The sequence below is a fragment of the Salvelinus fontinalis genome, chromosome 1 (genome assembly GCF_029448725.1).
Source record: "Salvelinus fontinalis isolate EN_2023a chromosome 1, ASM2944872v1, whole genome shotgun sequence".
Lineage (NCBI taxonomy): Eukaryota > Metazoa > Chordata > Actinopteri > Salmoniformes > Salmonidae > Salvelinus > Salvelinus fontinalis.
The window spans coordinates 98,583,009-98,607,064 of NC_074665.1; the positions used below are offsets into that span (position 1 = coordinate 98,583,009).

Genomic DNA, 24,056 nt, shown 5'->3' on the forward strand with positions numbered 1-24,056 from the left:
CCATCATCCTCTACCCATCATCCTCTACCCATCATCCTCTACCCATCACCCTCTACCCATCATCCTCTACCCATCATCCTCTACCCATCATCCTCTACCCATCATCCTCTACCCATCATCCTCTACCCATCATCCTCTACCCATCACCCTCTACCCATCATCCTCTACCCATCATCCTCTCCCCATCATCCTCTCCCCATCATCCTCTACCCATCATCCTCTACCCATCATCCTCTACCCATCACCCTCTACCCATCACCCTCTACCCATCATCCTCTACCCATCATCCTCTACCCATCATCCTCTCCCCATCATCCTCTACCCATCATCCTCTACCCATCACCCTCTACCCATCACCCTCTACCCATCACCCTCTACCCATCATCCTCTACCCATCACCCTCTACCCATCATCCTCCACTCTCTTCACTGCCTCAGCATATGACACCTTCGGTTCTACTCTGACCCTGGCAACCTCAACCTGTCTCTCTCACACCGGACACTTCTGATTCCCAGCAATATGGACACCCCCACATTTGCCGTAGTGAAAAAGTATCCAATTGTCATACTTGAGTAAAAGTAAAGATACCTTAATAGAAAATGATTCAAGTAAAAGTGAATGTCACCCAGTAAAATACTACTTGAGTAAAAGTCTAGAAGTATATGGTTTTAAATATACTTAAGTATCAAAAGTCAAAGTATAAATTGTTTCACATTCCTTATATTAAGCAAACCAGACGGCACGATTTTCTTGTTTTTTTATTTATGGATAGCCAGGGGCACACTCTGACACTCCGACACTCCGACACTCCGACACTCCGACACTCCGACACTCCGACACTCCGACACTCCGACACTCCGACACTCAGACACTCAGACACTCAGACACTCAGACACTCAGACACTCAGACACTCAGACACTCAGACACTCCGACACTCCGACACTCCGACACTCCGACACTCCGACACTCAGACACTCAGACACTCAGACACTCAGACACTCAGACACTCAGACACTCAGACACTCAGACACTCAGACACTCAGACACTCCGACACTCCGACACTCCGACACTCCGACACTCCGACACTCCGACACTCCGACACTCCGACACTCAGACACTCAGACACTCAGACACTCAGACACTCAGACACTCAGACACTCAGACACTCAGACACTCAGACACTCAGACACTCAGACACTCAGACACTCCGACACTCCGACACTCCGACACTCCGACACTCCGACACTCCGACACTCCGACACTCAGACACTCAGACACTCAGACACTCAGACATCATTTAGAAATAAAGCATTTGTGTTTAATCAGTCCGCCAGATCAGAGGCAGTAGGGATTACCAGGGATGTTCTCTTGATAAGTGTGTGCATTGGATCATTTTCCTGTCCTACAAAGCATTCAAAATGTAACAAGTAATTGTGGGTGTTAGGGAAAAAATATGAAGTAAAAAGTATATAACTTTCTTTAGGAATGTAGTTAAGTAAATGTCCAAGTTGTAAAAAATATAAATATTAAAGTAAAGTACAGATACCCCCAAAAACGACTTAAGTAGCACTTGAAAGTATTTTTACTTAAGTACTTTACACCACTGCACAATTGACACACAGTTTTTCCACCAATACTACTCATTCCTTTGTCCAATGTCCTCCTGCACACTTCTCACATGTCGGGAATCTCCCTCCGACACACTGCTGCAACATGACCATAAGGGTGGCATCTGAAACGAACGCTCCCATTGGATAACTGACATATCCGAACATGACTTCATCAGGTAAAGACTACTTCAAAACTCAACAGGACAGACAATGTCTTCTCAGTTTCACCACGCTCGCCACCGGGTCTGCTTCTCACCAAACGGCAGCCGTCACAGACACCCCAGTAACCACTCCATTCAAAGGTACCCTGCTCCAGAGAGCAAAGCAAGTCACCGGTCTTGTCCCTAGTGGCGTGACGCGAAGTGCCTGCTCCCTCTGGACCGCAGAAACACAGACAATTATAACAAGTCCAATTCGAGTTACCTTTACCAATACCTTATTTCCATAGACTTTCAATATTTACCAATCCCTTGGTAAAGGTATTCCATAACATGGGGCTTGTTAAAGGAGCCTTTATCTACACGAGAGGATCCAGACAAGAAAATCGTCACAATCGTCTGTAAAACCTGCTACAAACTAACATGTTACTAATATCGAATAGAGTTGGGCGGTATCCAGACTTATGGTGTCACATTAACACACAGTTCTTCATGAGAACTAAGAAGAAACATCTTGCTGTGTTTTGTACACCCAGATGCAAAACGCTTCGTATTGTAATTTCTGCTCGGCATCAGACTCATTTTGTGCTTCAGTTGAACATCTCTACTTGGATGAAATAGGATGAATGGGCATTCTATCAGCAGACTGTGCTCTGAAATATGATGAATGGACATTCTATCAGCAGACTGTGCTCTGAAATATGAAATATGATGAATGGACATTCTGTCAGCAGACTGTGCTCTGAAATATGATAAATGGACATTCTATCGGCAGACTGTGCTCTGAAATATGATGAATGGACATTCTATCAGCAGACTGTGTTCTGAAATATGATGAATGGGCATTCTATCAGCAGACTGTGCTCTGAAATATGATGAATGGACATTCTATCAGCAGACTGTGCTCTGAAATATGATGAATGGACATTCTATCAGCAGACTGTGCTCTGAAATATGATGAATGGGCATTTTATAAGCAGACTGTGCTCTGAAATATGATGAATGGACATTCTATCAGCTGACTGTGCTCTGAAATATGATGAATGGACATTCTATCAGCAGACTGTGCTCTGAAATATGATGAATGGACATTCTATCAGCAGACTGTGCTCTGAAATATGATGAATGGACATTTTATCAGCAGACTGTGCTCTGAAATATGATGAATGGACATTCTATCAGCAGACTGTGCTCTGAAATATGATGAATGGACATTTTATCAGCAGACTGTGCTCTGAAATATGAAATATGATGAATGGACATTCTATCAGCAGACTGGGCTCTGAAATATGAAATATGATGAATGGACATTCTATCAGCAGACTGTGCTCTGAAATATGAAATATGATGAATGGAGATTCTATCAGCAGACTGTGTTCTGAAATATGAAATATCATGAATGGACATTCTACCAGCAGACTGTGTTCTGAAATATGATGAATGGACATTCTATCAGCAGACTGTGCTCTGAAATATGAAATATGATGAATGGACATTCTATCAGCAGACTGTGCTCTGAAATATGATGAATGGACATTCTATCAGCAGACTGTGCTCTGAAATATGATGAATGGACATTCTATCAGCAGACTGTGTTCTGAAATATGATGAATGGACATTCTATCAGCAGACTGTGCTCTGAAATATGATGAATGGACATTCTATCAGCAGACTGTGTTCTGAAATATGATGAATGGACATTCTATCAGCAGACTGTGCTCTGAAATATGATGAATGGACATTTTATCAGCAGACTGTGCTCTGAAATATGAGGAATGGACATTTTATCAGCAGACTGTGCTCTGAAATATGATGAATGGACATTTTATCAGCAGACTGTGCTCTGAAATATGATGAATGGACATTTTATCAGCAGACTGTGCTCTGAAATATGAGGAATGGACATTTTATCAGCAGACTGTGCTCTGAAATATGAGGAATGGACATTTTATCAGCAGACTGTGCTCTGAAATATGATGAATGGACATTTTATCAGCAGACTGTGCTCTGAAATAGGATGAATGGACATTCTATCAGCAGACTGTGCTCTGAAATATGATGAATGGACATTTTATCAGCAGACTGTGCTCTGAAATATGAAATATAATGGCCATGTAAACCTTGCATTTTAATTGTAAACTCATTTACTTGTGTGGCTGCCAGTCAAATAGCGTTGCACTTCTGTTGTCATCTGATGAAAATGAAGCAATTTTCTGCTGAATGTGTTGCACTAATGTATTTCCAGGGAAGGAAAACTATAGTTGCATGTTCCTTGTCACTCTATTGAAGCAACAAAAAAACACTGTTGACTGGGTTACCTATATATATATATATATATATATGTCCAGTTGAAGTCGGAAGTTTACATACACTCAGGTTGGAGTCATTAAAACACGTTTTTCAACCACTCCACAAATTTCTTGTTAAATCATAGAGTATAACGCACAATAAAGTCTGGGAGTAATTTCCATTGTTAAATCATGGAGGATTATGCACAATAAAGTCTGGGACTAATTTCCATTGTTAAATCATGGAGCATAACGCACAATAAAGTCTGGGACTTATTTCCATTGTTAAATCATAGAGGATAATGCACAATAAAGTCTGGGCCTTATTTCCATTGTTAAATCATAGAGGATAATGCACAATAAAGTCTGGGACTTATTTCCATTGTTAAATCATAGAGGATAACGCACAATAAAGTCTGGGACTTATTTCCATTGTTAAATCATGGAGGATAACGCACAATCAAGTCTGGGACTTATTTTCATTGTTAAATCATGGAGGATAACGCACAATCAAGTCTGGGACCAGTGTTCCATCAACCAGTGTTCCATGTCTAAGTACAAAGGGCAGCAGCCTCTAAGGTGCAGGGATGAGTAACGGGGTGGTACCCGGCTAGTGACAGTGACTAAGTTCAGGGCAAGGTACTGGGTGGAGGCCAGTTAGTGATGGCTATTTAACAGTCTGATGGCCTTGAGATAGCTGTTTTTCAAACTCTTGGTCCAAGCTTTGATGCAACTGTACTGACCTCGCTTTCTGGGCGATAGTGGGGTGAACAGGCCGTGGCTCGGTTGGCTGAGGTCCTTGATGATCTTCTTGGCCTTCCTGTGACTCCGGGTGTTGTAGATGTCCTGAAGGGCAGGCAGTGTGCCCCCCGGTGATGTGTTGGGCTAACCGCACCACCCTCTGGAGAGCCCTGCGGCTGTGCACCAGGCGGTGATACAGCCTGACAGGATGCTCTCAATGGTGCATCTGTAAAAAATGTGTGAGGGTGTCAAATCTGGGACAAATGCGCCACACATTTTTATCCCCTAAGTTTTCTTATATCTCTGAGATACAAGACAGACACTTCATAACTTGTTTCCTTATTATTTATTTGTGTTACTTTTTTTTGCTGTTTATGAATGTGTTATTCAATATGTTTCTGTGGGCTATAGCAGTAAAGGCCAAATTCAATGTTTCATCAAATATCTTTACACTACCGGTCAAGAGTTTTAGAACACCTACTCTTTCAAGGGTTTTTCGTTATTTTTTACAATTTTCTGCATTGTAGAATAATAGTGAAGATATCAACATTACGACATAACACATATAGAATCATGTAGTAACCGAAGTTCTGAGTTCCCAGTTGTTTTCAACACACTAAAGTCGGAAGTTGGAGAATTTCGAGTTACCAGTTATTTTGAACGTGGCGTCACTCTCTGGGTTTACACTAGTTACCACAGCCACAAAGTCAAAATATCATACAAATGTGGCTATATCATAATAATTCATGAAAACTAACATTTGCTTTTTAGTATTAATTTAAGGTTAAGGTTAGTAATAAGTTTAGCAGTGTGTTAAGGTTAGGGTTAAGGTTAGGTTTAAAATGAAATTTTAAGAAGATAAATTGTAGAAATAGGCGGGGTTTATGACGTTTTGTTTGTGGTAACTAGTGAGGACACTCTGCTCTGGCGCTTTCAAGACAACTGTGAACTTGGAAAATATGAGGTCAAATCATGACGTCAGTGATCTTCAAGTCGGAAAGTCGGAGCTTTAGAAAGAGGCCGAGGTGGAATTCCAGAAGTCTTGGACGTAGTAAAGTCGGAAGTCGGAGCTTTCCGAGTTCACAGTTGTTTTGAACGCGGCATCTCCCCTCTCCCTTCGCCGTGACGTAGGGTGCCTGCACAATCCAACATGGAGTAGCGAGCGATGGGGCTCTCTCGGGGCCACCCCTCGGTAACGCCAGTGCCCATTCAGCAACGCTCAACGGGCCGTCGAAACCCGGGCCCCCAGAATTTAGGAGGCACATTTTTTACTTCACCGTATTAACCTAAGGATTATAAACTTTCGGAGAGTCTTTATTTTACAGAAGCAACTGGTTGGCTTGACAAGAAAGGGACAGCCAGAGAGACCTACTGTAGTCGAAGACTGAAGCAACGAGCGTTGTGTAGTCACACAAAGGCAGCGGAAAGATAGGCTTCTATGCGGAATAGAAGGGAAAGGACTGAGGATAGGTGTTGAAAAAAATGACGAGCAAAAAGTATGCACCCGCATTGGGATATTATTATTTCAGGTGAAACGAGAAAATGATAGAAGAAACACACCCAAACGAGTAAGTATTATAATAACAATGTAATAAACTTCATTAGCGCTTTTCATTAGGCAGAAAGAATCGCAAAGCGTTGAAAGCACATCAAACAAGAATACAATAAAACGGCTATATGACACAGTAGGTTTGGACGAAGCTATGATGATCGGGCAGAGTTGAACATTTTGAGTGTTTCAAACAACGGTACAAAATTAAGATAGCCGGAGGCAAGTAGGTTACTTTTTAGACAGGGCTAGTAGAACATCTGCCCATAATATCACATGGCATAGATTTTGGATCCTGGCTAGTAGGAAATTGCGTTCTACTAACGTTAACCTGGCTGGCCAGGCATCCTGCAACAGATGGAGCGATTGTCACATTGGAACCACACATCCTAGGCTAGTAAATATCTAACTCCAATATATATATTTCCCTTTGAGAAATGCTCAACTAAGTTACATTTTATTTGTTGGAAACGAATGCCTTGTGGGTCTGTTTCGTTTCAGTTTAAAAAAAAATAGGCTTTTTACAAAGTTTACAAAGTTTGATAATGGTCTGTGGCACGGGGGATTCGGCTATATATTGACAGTGGAAGCAGAAGAGGACAAGGGGGGGTTAGGGCCCCCGTCTTGTTCTAGTCTACTGACTCTGTCTTGTGGAGGGAGGGGAGGGGAGGGGGGAGGTGGGGTGGTGGTTGCAGCGTGGGTGGATCGGGAACATGTTGTAAAGAAATCAGCAGTAGGGCCTTTTAAAATGTAACCAAGTTCCGAACTTTAGCGCTCTAGAAGTTATTCTATCGGCGGATGGAACAGAGCCTGTCGCTTCTCGTTACTTTGCAGTTGACATTTGTCTCGCAGCCTATGCAACATTCGTTTAGGCCATCGCTCTATGTTTGTTTGTTCAAGCTGTGGCTGGGGGAACTCTTTTCGGAAGGAGGATATGAGATATCCGATATGCCCCATCCACCATCTCTTTTCACAATCGCTCTCATTTACATAAGCGTTAAATGGGGTGGTGGTTGCAGCGTGGGTGGATCGGAAACGTGGTGTGAAGCGATTAGCAGCAGTAGAGCCTTTTAAAATGGAACCAAGTTCGAAACAAGTTACATTATATCGACGGATGGAACAGAGACTGTCGTCTTTTGTCTCTTTGTAGCTGTTCGTTTGCTTATTTGTGTTTAGAACATCGTTTGAAAGTATGTTTGCTTCAAACTGTGACGAGGGGAAGTCGTCCCGTTTCATTCATAAAAACACCAATCGAGGACGACAGGGCTTGTCTTGCAAAGTTTACCTGACAACATCAACCCGTTTTTAAAAAAAATCTATGGACGCGTAGAATTGCGGGACATTATTGCGTGTGATTATTGTAACGTTGGATCGTTATTCCAGTTTCTTTGTAGCCTGTGCTAATCCCAGGCTATTCATAAAGTCTGAATCATTGTGCCTTGCCTTCCTTTATCTTGCTCAAATCGAAAGCATTTGAAATGTAAACAGAGGCTCTTCAATAGTCTTGGCGTGTAGCTTTCTGAGTTTTGTCTTTGGGTCGTTTTAATGTTGTTTAGGCCAGGGATTCCCAAACTTTTTCACTCCGTCTCTCCTTCCAGCATTGGGAAACATTCATGACACAAAGTGTTCACACCCTTCTTGTTGGTGGAGAGAAAATGGTGCAGGTCAAGCTTTCCTCCGCAATTCTACACATTTTGGCATGTTGAGTTGTATTGAATTTAATGTTTTTGTATAGAACATTTAGAAGTTTTAAAACAACATGTCTTGCAGTTGTATATATTTTGGCAAGTCTGTGTATTCATGTGATATTTGGGCTAAAAGAAACCGCGCTAAATGGCTCTCTAAGGTCTGCAATGACTGACATGACAAGAGGAAAACTGGTTTCACCTTGTGCATTCTGCTTTTACAACATTCAAGAGTAAGATGAAAGCCTGACTGAGTTCCTTAAAACCACACACACACTGAGAGAACCACTGGTTTGGGCTGTGCCTGGCTGAGTTCCTTAAAACCACACACACACTGAGAGAACCACTGGTTTGGGCTGTGCCTGACTGAGTTCCTTAAAAACACACACACACTGAGAGAACCACTGGTTTGGGCTGTGCCTGACTGAGTTCCTTAAAAACACACACACACTGAGAGAACCACTGGTTTGGGCTGTGCCTGACCGAGTTCCTTAAAAACACACACACACTGAGAGAACCACTGGTTTGGGCTGTGCCTGACCGAGTTCCTTAAAAACACACACACACTGAGAGAACCACTGGTTTGGGCTGTGCAGTTCAATTCGTTTTCTAGTAGACTAACAAATAGCATAATGTTTCATGCATTGGCCTACTTGTAACATGTATTTGTAAGCACGATCTTTCTTGTTGGCAACTCCTATTTTGGTTTATTCGAGCCTATTATTAATGGCATCAATTTACCAGTGTCCTTTATTGTCTATATTCAATAGGCTATTCACCTTTATAATGCTGCGTGTGCGTGCTGAATCATAGGTAGACCTGTTGCTTTGAAAGCAGAGAGGCTCTGTAGAATGTCAGTCATGCAGATCCAGATAGATAGATAGCTGCCGGAAGGGCGAAGGGCACAGGAGGGGATGTTTGCGTGGCAGTCGCGTGACGCTCGCCCATTCATAAAAGCTGTAATCTTCAGCGCGTCCCATTCACCGTGCAGAGCTACAGCCAGGGGCCTTGCTACCTTGACACGAGGGCCATGAGAGCTGCAACCAAACAATAAAGACAGGAAACTGTTGTCCTTGCACACAGCAGGCCAGGCCAAATGCTCAGGGCCCAGTTTGTCAAAAGTTATTTGATCGTGTTAAAGCAATATTAGTAAGGGCGAAAGCTGTTTTATTAAAATAAATATTTTATGTTCTACTCAATACACATTTGAAGGCTTTATTTTTGATCCGTAATGACACATTGAATACGTTTACAGGCACACTTATAACGCGATATTCAACAGATTCTGGTAGTAGGCAGATTATCCAATAGTCATGTAAACACCTTACTCAGCTTCTCTTATTGATAGGCGTAAGGTCAAAATCGAAGGAAACATATGGCGATTAAAACAGCCTGTTTTCTGACCAATTTGACAAATGATTAGGACACGTAAACACATGAATCGGCGCATATGATCTGCGCATGTTCTCGCACCAGCCAAGCGAACCTCCCTCTTTAGCGCGAGCGAAGAGAGTTCGAAACAACAATGTATGGATCTTTAGAAGTAGTTCTCACAAACGTATAGAACTCAGAATCAAATATGCTTCCATAAAAGAACATGGTCGCTAGGGTAGAACGTTTACATTGGTTAACCGGGCTATCTGCATTCTGTCCCGCCACCCATCACCGGTCAACCCCTCTTTTACGCTGCTGCTACTCTCTGTTCATCATAAATGCATAGTCACTTTAACCATATCTACATGTACATACTACCTCAATCAGCCTGACTAACCGGTCTCTGTATGTGGCCTCGCTACTTTTATAGCCTCGCTACTGTATATAGCCTGTTTTTTTACTGCTGTTTTATTTCTTGACTTACCTATTGTTCAACTAACACCTTTTTTGCACTATTGGTTAGAGCCTGTAAGTAAGCATTTCACTATACGGTCTACTACACCTGTTGTATTCGGTGCACGTGACAAATAAACTTTGATTTGATTTTATTAGCAATTTTCTGCATTTATCAGAGTGACGTCAGGTAGCCTGATTTCAGATGTGTTCATGTAAACAGGATTATTATCGTTCTTCTTGCAAAGCATGTAAACGTTTTAATCAAACTATTATATTCATCTGACTATGTATGTGTATGTAACTGCACTCATTGTCTGCAAAAGTAAGGATCCAAATATATAATGAGTCCTCTGTTGACTTTCTCTCATTGACACACATACACACTCACACAGAGAGGACAGAGACATACAGACACACTCACACAGAGAGGACAGAGACACACTCACACAGAGAGGACAGAGACATACAGACACACTCACACAGAGAGGACAGAGACATACATACACACTCACACAGAGAGGACAGAGACACACTCACACAGAGAGGACAGAGACACACATACACACTCACACAGAGAGGACAGAGACATACAGACACACTCACACAGAGAGGACAGAGACACACTCACACAGAGAGGACAGAGACATACAGACACACTCACACAGAGAGGACAGAGACATACAGACACACTCACACAGAGAGGACAGAGACACACTCACACAGAGAGGACAGAGACACACTCACACAGAGAGGACAGAGACATACAGGCACACTCACACAGAGAGGACAGAGACATACATACACACTCACACAGAGAGGACAGAGACACACTCACACAGAGAGGACAGAGACACACTCACACAGAGAGGACAGAGACATGCAGACACACTCACACAGAGAGGACAGAGACACACTCACACAGAGAGGACAGAGACACACTCACACAGAGAGGACAGAGACACACTCACACAGAGAGGACAGAGACACACTCACACAGAGAGGACAGAGACACACTCACACAGAGAGGACAGAGACACACTCACACAGAGAGGACAGAGACATACAGACACACTCACACAGAGAGGACAGAGACATACAGACACACTCACACAGAGAGGACAGAGACATACAGACACACTCACACAGAGAGGACAGAGACACACTCACACAGAGAGGACAGAGACACACTCACACAGAGAGGACAGAGACATACAGACACACTCACACAGAGAGGACAGAGACACACTCACACAGAGAGGACAGAGACATACAGACACACTCACACAGAGAGGACAGAGACATACAGACACACTCACACAGAGAGGACAGAGACATACAGACACACTCACACAGAGAGGACAGACACATACAGACACACTCACACAGAGAGGACAGAGACATACAGACACACTCACACAGAGAGGACAGAGACACACTCACACAGAGAGGACAGAGACATACAGACACACTCACACAGAGAGGACAGACACATACAGACACACTCACACAGAGACACATTCACACAGAGAGGACAGAGACACACTCACACAGAGAGGACAGACACATACATACACACTCACACAGAGACACATTCACACAGAGAGGACAGAGACATACAGACACACTCACACAGAGAGGACAGAGACACACTCACACAGAGAGGACAGAGACACACTCACACAGAGAGGACAGAGACATACAGACACACTCACACAGAGACACATTCACACAGAGACACACTCACACAGAGAGGACAGAGACACAATCACACAGAGAGGACAGAGACACACTCACACAGAGAGGACAGAGACACACTCACACAGAGAGGACAGAGACACACTCACACAGAGAGGACAGAGACACACTCACACAGAGAGGACAGAGACACACTCACACAGAGAGGACAGAGACACACTCACACAGAGAGGACAGAGACATTAGTGGAAGATGTATTGATCTCTAGGTTACTGACATGTGCACTGTCAGTGTTTCAGTATTTGACTGTGATGCCCAATGACATTCAGCTCAGGTCGCTGCTCTGCAACGTAACCCAGAGCCCAGACCACCAAGCATTGATTCAACTGCTACACTCACTCAGTCACTGTCTGTCACTCAGTCACTGTCTGTCTGTCACTCAGTCACTCACTGTCTGTCACTCAGTCACTGTCTGTCTGTCACTCAGTCACTCACTGTCTGTTACTCAGTCACTCAGTCACTGTCTGTCTGTCTGTCACTCATTCTCTCACTCAGTCACTGTCTGTCTCTCAGTCACTCACTGTCTGTTACTCAGTCACTCACTCAGTCACTGTCTGTCTGTCTGTCACTCAATCAGTCACTGTCTGTCTGTCTGTCACTCAGTCACTGTCTGCCACTCAGTCACTCACTGTCTGTTACTCAGTCACTCACTGTCTGTTACTCACTCAGTCACTGTCTGTCTCTCAGTCACTCACTGTCTGTTACTCAGTCTCTCAGTCACTCACTGTCTGTTACTCACTCAGTCACTCACTCAGTCACTGTCTGTCTGTCACTCAGTCACTCACTCAGTCACTGTCTGTCTGTCACTCAGTCACTGTCTGCCACTCAGTCACTCACTGTCTGTTACTCAGTCACTCACTCAGTCACTGTCTGTTACTCAGTCACTCAGTCACTCACTGTCTGTTACTCACTCAGTCACTCACTCAGTGTCTGTTACTCACTCAGTCACTCACTCACTCAGTCACTCACTCACTATCTGTTACTCACTCAGTCACTCACTGTATGTTACTCACTCAGCCCCTCACTGTCTGTTACTCACTCAGTCCCTCACTCACTGTCTGTTACTCACTCAGTCACTCACTGTCTGTTACTCACTCAGTCACTCAGTCACTCACTGACTGTATAGGAATGAGTTGGGCCATGTCTTCATAGAAGCAGAATGATTAGAAGGGAAAAGCCTCTCAGAACACAGTTGATGCTATTTCTATGCTTGTCTTTCTAGCATTCGGGGAAAAAGTAGATTATTTTCTCAGCTCATTCAGCTCCAATCAACATATCTATATGTCATAGAGCATCATAGACAACAAAAAACAGAAAGCACAACATAGCAAGGAGTAGGGGCCTGTGCACACCACCTGGGAAATAATCTAGGGGAAACACTGGCTCCTGAAACAGGATAATAGAGAGAGATGGAAAGAGTGAGAGAGACCAAAAGAGTGAGAGAGAGACACAGAAAAGGAGAGAGAGACAGAAAGAGTGAGAGAGAGTGAGAGAGACCGAAAGAGTGAGAGAGAGAGACACAGAAAGAGTGGGAGAGAGAGACACAGAAAGAGTGAGAGAGACAGACACAGAAAGAGTGAGAGAGAGACACAGAAACAGTGAGAGAGACAGAAAGAGCAAGACAGACACAGAAAGAGCAAGACATACACAGAAAGAGCGAGACATACACAGAAAGAGCGAGAGGGACACAGAAAGAGCAAGACAGACACAGAAAGAGCAAGACAGACACAGAAAGAGCGAGACAGACACAGAAAGAGCGAGACAGACACAGAAAGAGCAAGACAGACACAGAAAGAGCGAGACGGACACAGAAAGAGCGAGAGGGACACAGAAAGAGCAAGACAGACACAGAAAGAGCAAGACAGACACAGAAAGAGCGAGACAGACACAGAAAGAGCGAGACAGACACAGAAAGAGCGAGACAGACACAGAAAGAGCGAGACAGACACAGAAAGAGCGAGACAGACAGAAAGAGCGAGACAGACACAGAAAGAGCGAGACAGACACAGAAAGAGCAAGACAGACACAGAAAGAGCGAGACAGACACAGAAAGAGCGAGACAGACACAGAAAGAGCGAGACAGACACAGAAAGAGCAAGACAGACACAGAAAGAGTGAGAGGGACAGACACAGAAAGAGTGAGAGAGACAGACACAGAAAGGGGGATACTTAGTCAGTTGTACAACTGAATGCCTTCAACTGAAATGTGTCTTCTGCATTTAACCCAACCCCTCTGAATCAGAGAGGTGCGGGGGGCTGCCTTAATCGACATCCACAGTGCCCAGGGAACAGTGGGTTAACTGACTTGCTCAGGGGCAGAACAACACAATTGTACCATGTCCGCTCGGGGATTCTACCCAGCAACCTCTCGGTTACTGGCCCAACGCTCTAACCACTAGACTACCTGCCGCCCACCACACACAGAAAGAGACAGACAGAAAGAGAGACAGACAAAAAGAGAGAGACAGACACAGAAAGAGAGACAGACACAGAAAGAGAGACAGAAAGAGAGAGAGAGACACACAGAAAGAGAGTGAGCCAGATGGGGAGAGCGAGAGAGAGTCTGATTTACCATTGGTCTTGGATGAGGTGAGGTGAGTTCATTGGAGATTATTGACACTCCAGGCCCCTGAGGCAAAGTTGCATCCAATAACTGTCAGCTGTAGTTATTGACACTCCGGGCCCCTGAGGCAAAGTTGCATCCAATAACTGTCAGCTGTAGTTATTGACAACCCTCACATGTCCAGGCAGACACTGTCTTTCTTCACCTGTATCAGAGGTAATAACTGGGCTGTGTGTGTGTGCTTGGGCACACACATGTGAGAGTGGTCAGACAAGAGCATAATCTGAAAGAGAATCACAGTCAATAGCAAACCAAGCTTCCAACCCCATAAAGTCCTTCTAGTCTGAGACAGCAGGACAGAACTGCTCTGTATAATCCCATTCCATATGACACAGAATGTTTGTTCTACATGATGTATTTCTATCTGGTCGTTCTATGACATAGTACCTCCATGTGAACAAGCCCCAGGTTTCAGTCATTTTATGTCCACTCTTCCCTGTCAGCTGTGTGACATAAACATCCCTCACTAAATTCCCATTTGGAAAAAGTGTTTTTCCCTGTTAACTTATTCTGGGACGGAAGCTGACGTTACCAAGGTGACTCTCTGGCCTCTCTGGCCTTTTCTCATTTGGGCAAAAGTCCATCGTCCACCCTTTGTCCTCGCTCCTCCGTGACCCGGAAACCGATAAGTGGCCGGGTGGTGGAGGAAATGTCAATGGAGTTAGTAGGAGAACGGAAGAGAGTCCTCCCGTCCTCAATAGCCACCTTTCATCGAGGATAGTCATGTGTATCCTACCTGAGTCCTTCACGGAAGACGTTTGAAATTTGTCACGCCCCCTTTGATTCAGCTGTTGTTTCGTCAGAGGAGAAAAACAGGCCAACATTTTAAAAACAATATGCTACTTATCGTTTTATCTACAAAATGTCTTGCACAACTAACTTCATTTGTTTTTATAACTTTATACATTTATTCCACCCCTGTAAACTTCATTTACATAATGACACACATGTGGAGGAGAGTCTAATTTCATAAAGGCACAAATCCATGACAAGAACAAACATGAGGACCCGTATTGAAAATAAGCAGATGTTTAAAACCTCTTCATGGAGCCAAAGCTATAACACATTTGCCAAATTAGAAAGTTTAGATCCAATTGAAATGCTAGTTGTTGAAGGCCCTTTACATAGAATAGACGTCACGACGCATGTCAACACAGCAGGCTGAAGCCTGGATAAACACGGCTATTCACACCATCAGCCCTGTAGGAAGTGAATAGAAAACGTTGCAGGCGAGTCACTTAGGGTGAACAACATTTCCCAAGGCAGTCAGGACAGATCTAGGGCCTGAGGTTACCCAAACCTCAATCAAACCAATAGGATAGGCTATATTTGAAAAACTATGCACACATTGACATTAGATAGAATTTCCCCAGAACCCCTATTTTACACTTCAGAGACCTAGGTGTGTCACGCCCTGACCTTAGAGGGCCTTTTTATGTCTCTATTTGGTTTGGTCAGGGTGTGATTTGGGGTGGGCATTCTATGTTTTGTTTTTCTATGATTTTGTATTTCTATGTTTTGGCCGGGTATGGTTCTCAATCAGGGACAGCTGTCTATCGTTGTCTCTGATTGGGAACCATACTTAGGTATCCCTTTTCCCTCCTTTCTTTGTGGGAAGTTAACTTTGTTTGTGGCACATAGCCCTTATTAAGCTTCACGGTTGTTTTTGTGTTGTTTATTGTTTTTGTCGGCGTCATTTCCAAATAAAAGGAATATGTACGCTCACCACGCTGCGCTTTGGTCCAGTTCATTCCACGGCCGCGACAAGGTGGGATTATAAAGCAAATGAGACGCAAAATATAATATGCAAGTATTGGAATTTGGAACAAATGATCAGTTTACACACTCCTATACATACACACACATACTGACTTGTTAGCCATCAAGCACCGTCGGCCTGCAAAACAGCTACCTTCCATTATCAGTAATAATAAAACAATGAAAATCCATTGTTTGGGGCCCTGATATGACCAGAATGGTTCTTCCTATAATCAGAATGATCAATATGACTAGAATGGTTCTTCCTATAATCAGAATGATCAATATGACTAGAATGGTTCTTCCTATAATCAGAATGATCAATATGACCAGAATGGTTCTTCCTATAATCAGAATGATCAATATGACCAGAATGGTTCTTCCTATAATCAGAATGATCAATATGACTAGAATGGTTCTTCCTATAATCAGAATGATCAATATGACTAGAATGGTTCTTCCTATAATTAGAATGATCAATATGACTAGAATGGTTCTTCCTATAATCAGAATGATCAATATGACTAGAATGGTTCTTCCTATAATCAGAATGATCAATATGACTAGAATGGTTCTTCCTATAATCAGAATGATCAATATGACTAGAATGGTTCTTCCTATAATTAGAATGATCAATATGACCAGAATGGTTCTTCCTATAATCAGAATGATCAATATGACTAGAATGGTTCTTCCTATAATCAGCCTGTCATGATAGGGTTATTGTATGTCATGATAGGGTTATTGTATGTCATGATAGGGTTATTGTATGTCATGATAGGGTTATTGTATGTCATGATAGGGTTATTGTATGTCATGATAGGGTTATTGTATGTCATGATAAGGTTATTGTATGTCATGATAGGGTTATTGTATGTCATGATAGGGTTATTGTATGTCATGATAGGGTTATTGTATGTCATGACAGGGTTATTGTATGTCATGATTGGGTTATTGTATGTCATGATAGGGTTATTGTATGTCATGTGCAAACTAGGAATAGGAGTAGATCAGCCAACCTCTATGTCCATAACTGACCCCAGTCTGTCTGTAGGTAGTCTACCAGTCCCCATGGTGCACAACCTCTATGTCCATAACTGACCCCAGTCTGTCTGTAGGTAGTCTACCAGTCTGTCTGTAGGTAGTCTACCAGTCCCCATGGTGCACAACCTCTATGCCCATAACTGACCCCAGTCTGTCTGTAGGTAGTCTACCAGTCCCCGTGGTGTACAACCTCTATGCCCATAACTGACCCCAGTCTGTCTGTGGGTAGTCTACCAGTCCCCATGGTGTACAACCTCTATGCCCATAACTGACCCCAGTCTGTCTGTAGGTAGTCTACCAGTCCCCATGGTGCACAACTGGCCTCACTGCCTCTATCACACAGAATGGGTCTGCCCCTCAGGTCTGCAGCTGGCCTCACTGCCTCTATCACACAGAATGGGTCTGCCCCTCAGGTCTGCAGCTGGCCTCACTGCCTCTATCACACAGAATGGGTCTGCCCCTCAGGTCTGCAGCTGGCCTCACTGCCTCTATCACACAGAATGGGTCTGCCCCTCAGGTCTGCAGCTGGCCTCACTGCCTCTATCACACAGAATGGGTCTGCCCCTCAGGTCTGCAGCTGGCCTCACTGCCTCTATCACACAGAATGGGTCTGCCCCTCAGGTCTGCAGCTGGCCTCACTGCCTCTATCTCCTGAAGCAGGCCTCGGTAACAGATTAGAATCACATCACACACAGTCTACCTGAAGCAGGCCTCGGTAACAGATTAGAATCACATCACACACAGTCTACCTGAAGCAGGCCTAGGTAACAGATTAGAATCACATCACACACAGTCTACCTGAAGCAGGCCTAGGTAACAGATTAGAATCTCATCACACACAGTCTACCTGAAGCAGGCCTAGGTAACAGATTAGAATCCCATCATACAGTCTACCTGAAGCAGGCCTAGGTAACAGATTAGAATCCCATCACAGAGTCTACCTGAAGCAGGCCTAGGTAACAGACTAGAATCCCATCATACAGTCTACCTGAAGCAGGCCTTGGTAACAGATTAGAATCCCATCATACAGTCTACCTGAAGCAGGCCTAGGTAACAGATTAGAATCCCATCATACAGTCTACCTGAAGCAGGCCTAGGTAACAGATTAGAATCCCATCATACAGTCTACCTGAAGCAGGCCTAGGTAACAGACTAGAATCCCATCATACACAGTCTACCTGAAGCAGGCCTAGGTAACAGACTAGAATCCCATCACACAGTCTACCTGAAGCAGGCCTAGGTAACAAATTAGAATCCCATCATACAGTCTACCTGAAGCAGGCCTAGGTAACAGACTAGAATCCCATCACAGAGTCTACCTGAAGCAGGCCTAGGTAACAGACTAGAATCCCATCATACAGTCTACCTGAAGCAGGCCTCGGTAACAGATTAGAATCACATCACACACAGTCTCCTGAAGCAGCCCTAGGTAACAGATTAGAATCCCATCATACAGTCTACCTGAAGCAGGCCTAGGTAACAGATTAGAATCCCATCATACAGTCTACCTGAAGCAGGCCTAGGTAACAGATTAGAATCCCATCATACAGTCTACCTGAAGCAGGCCTAGGTAACAGACTAGAATCCCATCATACAGTCTACCTGAAGCAGGTCTTGGTAACAGATTAGAATCCCATCATACAGTCTACCTGAAGCAGGCCTAGGTAACAGATTAGAATCCCATCATACAGTCTACCTGAAGCAGGCCTAGGTAACAGATTAGAATCCCATCATACAGTCTACCTGAAGCAGGTCTCGGTAACAGACTAGAATCTCATCACAGAGTCTACCTGAAGCAGGCCTAGGTAACAGACTAGAATCCCATCACAGAGTCTACCTGAAGCAGGCCTAGGTAACAGACTAGAATCCCATCACACAGTCTACCTGAAACAGGTCTAGGTAACAGACTAGAATCCCATCACAGAGTCTGCCTGAAGCAGGTCTAGGTAACAGACTAGAATCCCATCACACAGTCTACCTGAAACAGGTCTAGGTAACAGACTAGAATCCCATCACAGAGTCTGCCTGAAGCAGGTCTAGGTAACAGACTAGAATCCCATCATACAGTCTACCTGAAGCAGGCCTAGGTAACAGACTAGAATCCCATCACACAGTCTACCTGAAGCAGGCCTAGGTAACAGACTAGAATCCCATCACAGAGTCTGCCTGAAGCAGGTCTAGGTAACAGACTAGAATCCCATCACAGAGTCTACCTGAAGCAGGCCTAGGTAACAGACTAGAATCCCATCACAGAGTCTGCCTGAAGCAGTTCTAGGTAACAGACTTAAATCCCATCACACAGTCTACCTGAATCAGGCCTAGGTAACAGACTAGAATCCCATCACAGAGTCTGCCTGAAGCAGGTCTAGGTAACAGACTAGAATCCCATCACACAGTCTACCTGAAGCAGGCCTAGGTAACAGACTAGAATCCCATCACACAGTCTACCTGAAGCAGGCCTAGGTAACAGACTAGAATCCCATCACAGAGTCTGCCTGAAGCAGGTCTAGGTAACAGACTAGAATCCCATCACAGAGTCTACCTGAAGCAGGCCTAGGTAACAGACTAGAATCCCATCACAGAGTCTGCCTGAAGCAGGTCTAGGTAACAGACTAGAATCCCATCACACAGTCTACCTGAATCAGGCCTAGGTAACAGACTAGAATCCCCTCACAGAGTCTACCTGAAGCAGGCCTAGGTAACAGACTAGAATCCCATCACAGAGTCTGCCTGAAGCAGGTCTAGGTAACAGACTAGAATCCCATCACAGAGTCTGCCTGAAGCAGGTCTAGGTAACAGACTAGAATCCCATCACAGTCTACCTGAAGCAGGCCTAGGTAACAGACTAGAATCCCATCACAGAGTCTACCTGAAGCAGGTCTAGGTAACAGACTAGAATCCCATCACACAGTCTACCTGAAGCAGGTCTAGGTAACAGACTAGAATCCCATCACAGAGTCTGCCTGAAGCAGGTCTAGGTAACAGACTAGAATCCCATCACAGAGTCTACCTGAAGCAGGCCTAGGTAACAGACTAGAATCCCATCACAGAGTCTGCCTGAAGCAGTTCTAGGTAACAGACTTAAATCCCATCACACAGTCTACCTGAATCAGGCCTAGGTAACAGACTAGAATCCCCTCACAGAGTCTACCTGAAGCAGTTCTAGGTAACAGACTTAAATCCCATCACACAGTCTACCTGAATCAGGCCTAGGTAACAGACTAGAATCCCATCACAGAGTCTGCCTGAAGCAGGTCTAGGTAACAGACTAGAATCCCATCATACAGTCTACCTGAAGCAGGCCTAGGTAACAGACTAGAATCCCATCACACAGTCTACCTGAAGCAGGCCTAGGTAACAGACTAGAATCCCATCACAGAGTCTGCCTGAAGCAGGTCTAGGTAACAGACTAGAATCCCATCACAGAGTCTACCTGAAGCAGGCCTAGGTAACAGACTAGAATCCCATCACAGAGTCTGCCTGAAGCAGGTCTAGGTAACAGACTAGAATCCCATCACACAGTCTACCTGAATCAGGCCTAGGTAACAGACTAGAATCCCCTCACAGAGTCTACCTGAAGCAGGCCTAGGTAACAGACTAGAATCCCATCACAGAGTCTGCCTGAAGCAGGTCTAGGTAACAGACTAGAATCCCATCACAGAGTCTACCTGAAGCAGGCCTAGGTAACAGACTAGAATCCCATCACAGAGTCTACCTGAAGCAGGTCTAGGTAACAGACTAGAATCCCATCACACAGTCTACCTGAAGCAGGTCTAGGTAACAGACTAGAATCCCATCACAGAGTCTGCCTGAAGCAGGTCTAGGTAACAGACTAGAATCCCATCACAGAGTCTACCTGAAGCAGGCCTAGGTAACAGACTAGAATCCCATCACAGAGTCTACCTGAAGCAGGCCTAGGTAACAGACTTAAATCCCATCACACAGTCTGCCTGAAGCAGGTCTAGGTAACAGACTAGAATCCCATCACAGTCTACCTGAAGCAGGCCTAGGTAACAGACTAGAATCCCATCACAGAGTCTACCTGAAGCAGGCCTAGGTAACAGACTAGAATCCCATCACAGAGTCTGCCTGAAGCAGTTCTAGGTAACAGACTTAAATCCCATCACACAGTCTACCTGAATCAGGCCTAGGTAACAGACTAGAATCCCATCACAGAGTCTACCTGAAGCAGGTCTAGGTAACAGACTAGAATCCCATCACAGAGTCTACCTGAAGCAGGCCTAGGTAACAGACTAGAATCCCATCACAGTCTACCTGAAGCAGGCCTAGGTAACAGACTAGAATCCCATCACAGAGTCTACCTGAAGCAGGCCTAGGTAACAGACTAGAATCCCATCACAGAGTCTACCTGAAGCAGGCCTAGGTAACAGACTAGAATCCCATCACAGAGTCTGCCTGAAGCAGTTCTAGGTAACAGACTTAAATCCCATCACACAGTCTACCTGAATCAGGCCTAGGTAACAGACTAGAATCCCCTCACAGAGTCTACCTGAAGCAGGCCTAGGTAACAGACTAGAATCCCATCACAGAGTCTGCCTGAAGCAGGTCTAGGTAACAGACTAGAATCCCATCACACAGTCTACCTGAAGCAGGTCTAGGTAACAGACTAGAATCACAGAGTCTGCCTGAAGCAGTTCTAGGTAACAGACTTAAATCCCATCACACAGTCTACCTGAATCAGGCCTAGGTAACAGACTAGAATCCCATCACAGAGTCTACCTGAAGCAGGTCTAGGTAACAGACTAGAATCCCATCACACAGTCTACCTGAAGCAGGTCTAGGTAACAGACTAGAATCCCATCACAGAGTCTGCCTGAAGCAGGTCTAGGTAACAGACTAGAATCCCATCACAGAGTCTACCTGAAGCAGGCCTAGGTAACAGACTAGAATCCCATCACAGAGTCTGCCTGAAGCAGTTCTAGGTAACAGACTTAAATCCCATCACACAGTCTACCTGAATCAGGCCTAGGTAACAGACTAGAATCCCATCACAGAGTCTACCTAAAGCAGGTCTAGGTAACAGACTAGAATCCCATCACAGAGTCTACCTGAAGCAGGCCTAGGTAACAGATTAGAATCCCATCACAGTCTACCTGAAGCAGGCCTAGGTAACAGACTATAATCCCATCACAGAGTCTACCTGAAGCAGGCCTAGGTAACAGACTAGAATCCCATCACAGAGTCTACCTGAAGCAGGTCTAGGTAACAGACTAGAATCCCATCACAGAGTCTACCTGAAGCAGGCCTAGGTAACAGACTAGAATCCCATCACAGAGTCTACCTGAAGCAGGCCTAGGTAACAGACTATAATCCCATCACAGAGTCTACCTGAAGCAGGCCTAGGTAACAGACTAGAATCCCATCACAGAGTCTACCTGAAGCAGGTCTAGGTAACAGACTAGAATCCCATCACAGAGTCTACCTGAAGCAGGCCTAGGTAACAGACTAGAATCCCATCACAGAGTCTACCTGAAACAGGCCTAGGTAACAGACTAGAATCCCATCACAGAGTCTACCTGAAGCAGGTCTAGGTAACAGACTAGAATCCCATCACAGAGTCTACCTGAAGCAGGCCTAGGTAACAGACTAGAATCCCATCACAGAGTCTACCTGAAGCAGGCCTAGGTAACAGACTAGAATCCCATCACAGAGTCTACCTGAAACAGGCCTAGGTAACAGACTAGAATCCCATCACAGAGTCTACCTGAAGCAGGTCTAGGTAACAGACTAGAATCCCATCACAGAGTCTACCTGAAGCAGGCCTAGGTAACAGACTAGAATCCCATCACACAGTCTACCTGAAGCAGGCCTAGGTAACAGACTATAATCCCATCACAGAGTCTACCTGAAGCAGGCCTAGGTAACAGACTAGAATCCCATCACAGAGTCTACCTGAAGCAGGCCTAGGTAACAGACTATAATCCCATCACAGAGTCTGCCTGAAGCAGGTCTAGGTAACAGACTAGAATCCCATCACAGAGTCTACCTGAAGCAGGCCTAGGTAACAGACTAGAATCCCATCACAGAGTCTACCTGAAGCAGGCCTAGGTAACAGACTAGAATCCCATCACAGAGTCTACCTGAAGCAGGCCTAGGTAACAGACTAGAATCCCATCACAGAGTCTACCTGAAGCAGGCCTAGGTAACAGACTAGAATCCCCTCACAGAGTCTGCCTGAAGCAGGCCTAGGTAACAGACTATAATCCCATCACAGAGTCTACCTGAAGCAGGCCTAGGTAACAGACTAGAATCCCCTCACAGAGTCTACCTGAAGCAGGCCTAGGTAACAGACTAGAATCCCATCACAGAGTCTACCTGAAGCAGGCCTAGGTAACAGACTAGAATCCCATCACAGAGTCTACCTGAAGCAGGCCTAGGTAACAGACTAGAATCCCATCACAGAGTCTGCCTGAAGCAGGTCTAGGTAACAGACTAGAATCCCCTCACAGAGTCTACCTGAAGCAGGTCTAGGTAACAGACTAGAATCCCATCACAGAGTCTACCTGAAACAGGCCTAGGTAACAGACTAGAATCCCATCACAGAGTCTACCTGAAGCAGGTCTAGGTAACAGACTAGAATCCCATCACAGAGTCTACCTGAAGCAGGCCTAGGTAACAGACTAGAATCCCATCACAGATCCTACCTGAAGCAGGCCTAGGTAACAGACTAGAATCCCATCACAGAGTCTACCTGAAGCAGGTCTAGGTAACAGACTAGAATCCCATCACAGAGTCTACCTGAAGCAGGCCTAGGTAACAGACTAGAATCCCATCACAGAGTCTACCTGAAGCAGGTCTAGGTAACAGACTAGAATCCCATCACAGAGTCTACCTGAAGCAGGCCTAGGTAACAGACTAGAATCCCATCACACAGTCTACCTGAAGCAGGCCTAGGTAACAGACTATAATCCCATCACAGAGTCTACCTGAAGCAGGCCTAGGTAACAGACTAGAATCCCATCACAGAGTCTACCTGAAGCAGGCCTAGGTAA

General features: G+C 44.7%; 1 protein-coding gene across 1 annotated transcript in view; it reads left to right on the forward strand.

The window, feature by feature from the left end:
• Positions 1-5,760: 5,760 nt before the first annotated feature.
• Positions 5,761-24,056, forward strand: part of LOC129865056 (sprouty-related, EVH1 domain-containing protein 2-like) — a 39,995-nt gene continuing 21,699 nt past the window's right edge. The window contains exon 1 of the mRNA XM_055937496.1: positions 5,761-6,367. Within this exon, the coding sequence (XP_055793471.1) occupies positions 6,342-6,367 (26 nt within the window). The 5' untranslated portion in view covers positions 5,761-6,341. The remainder of the gene's footprint in view (positions 6,368-24,056) is intronic.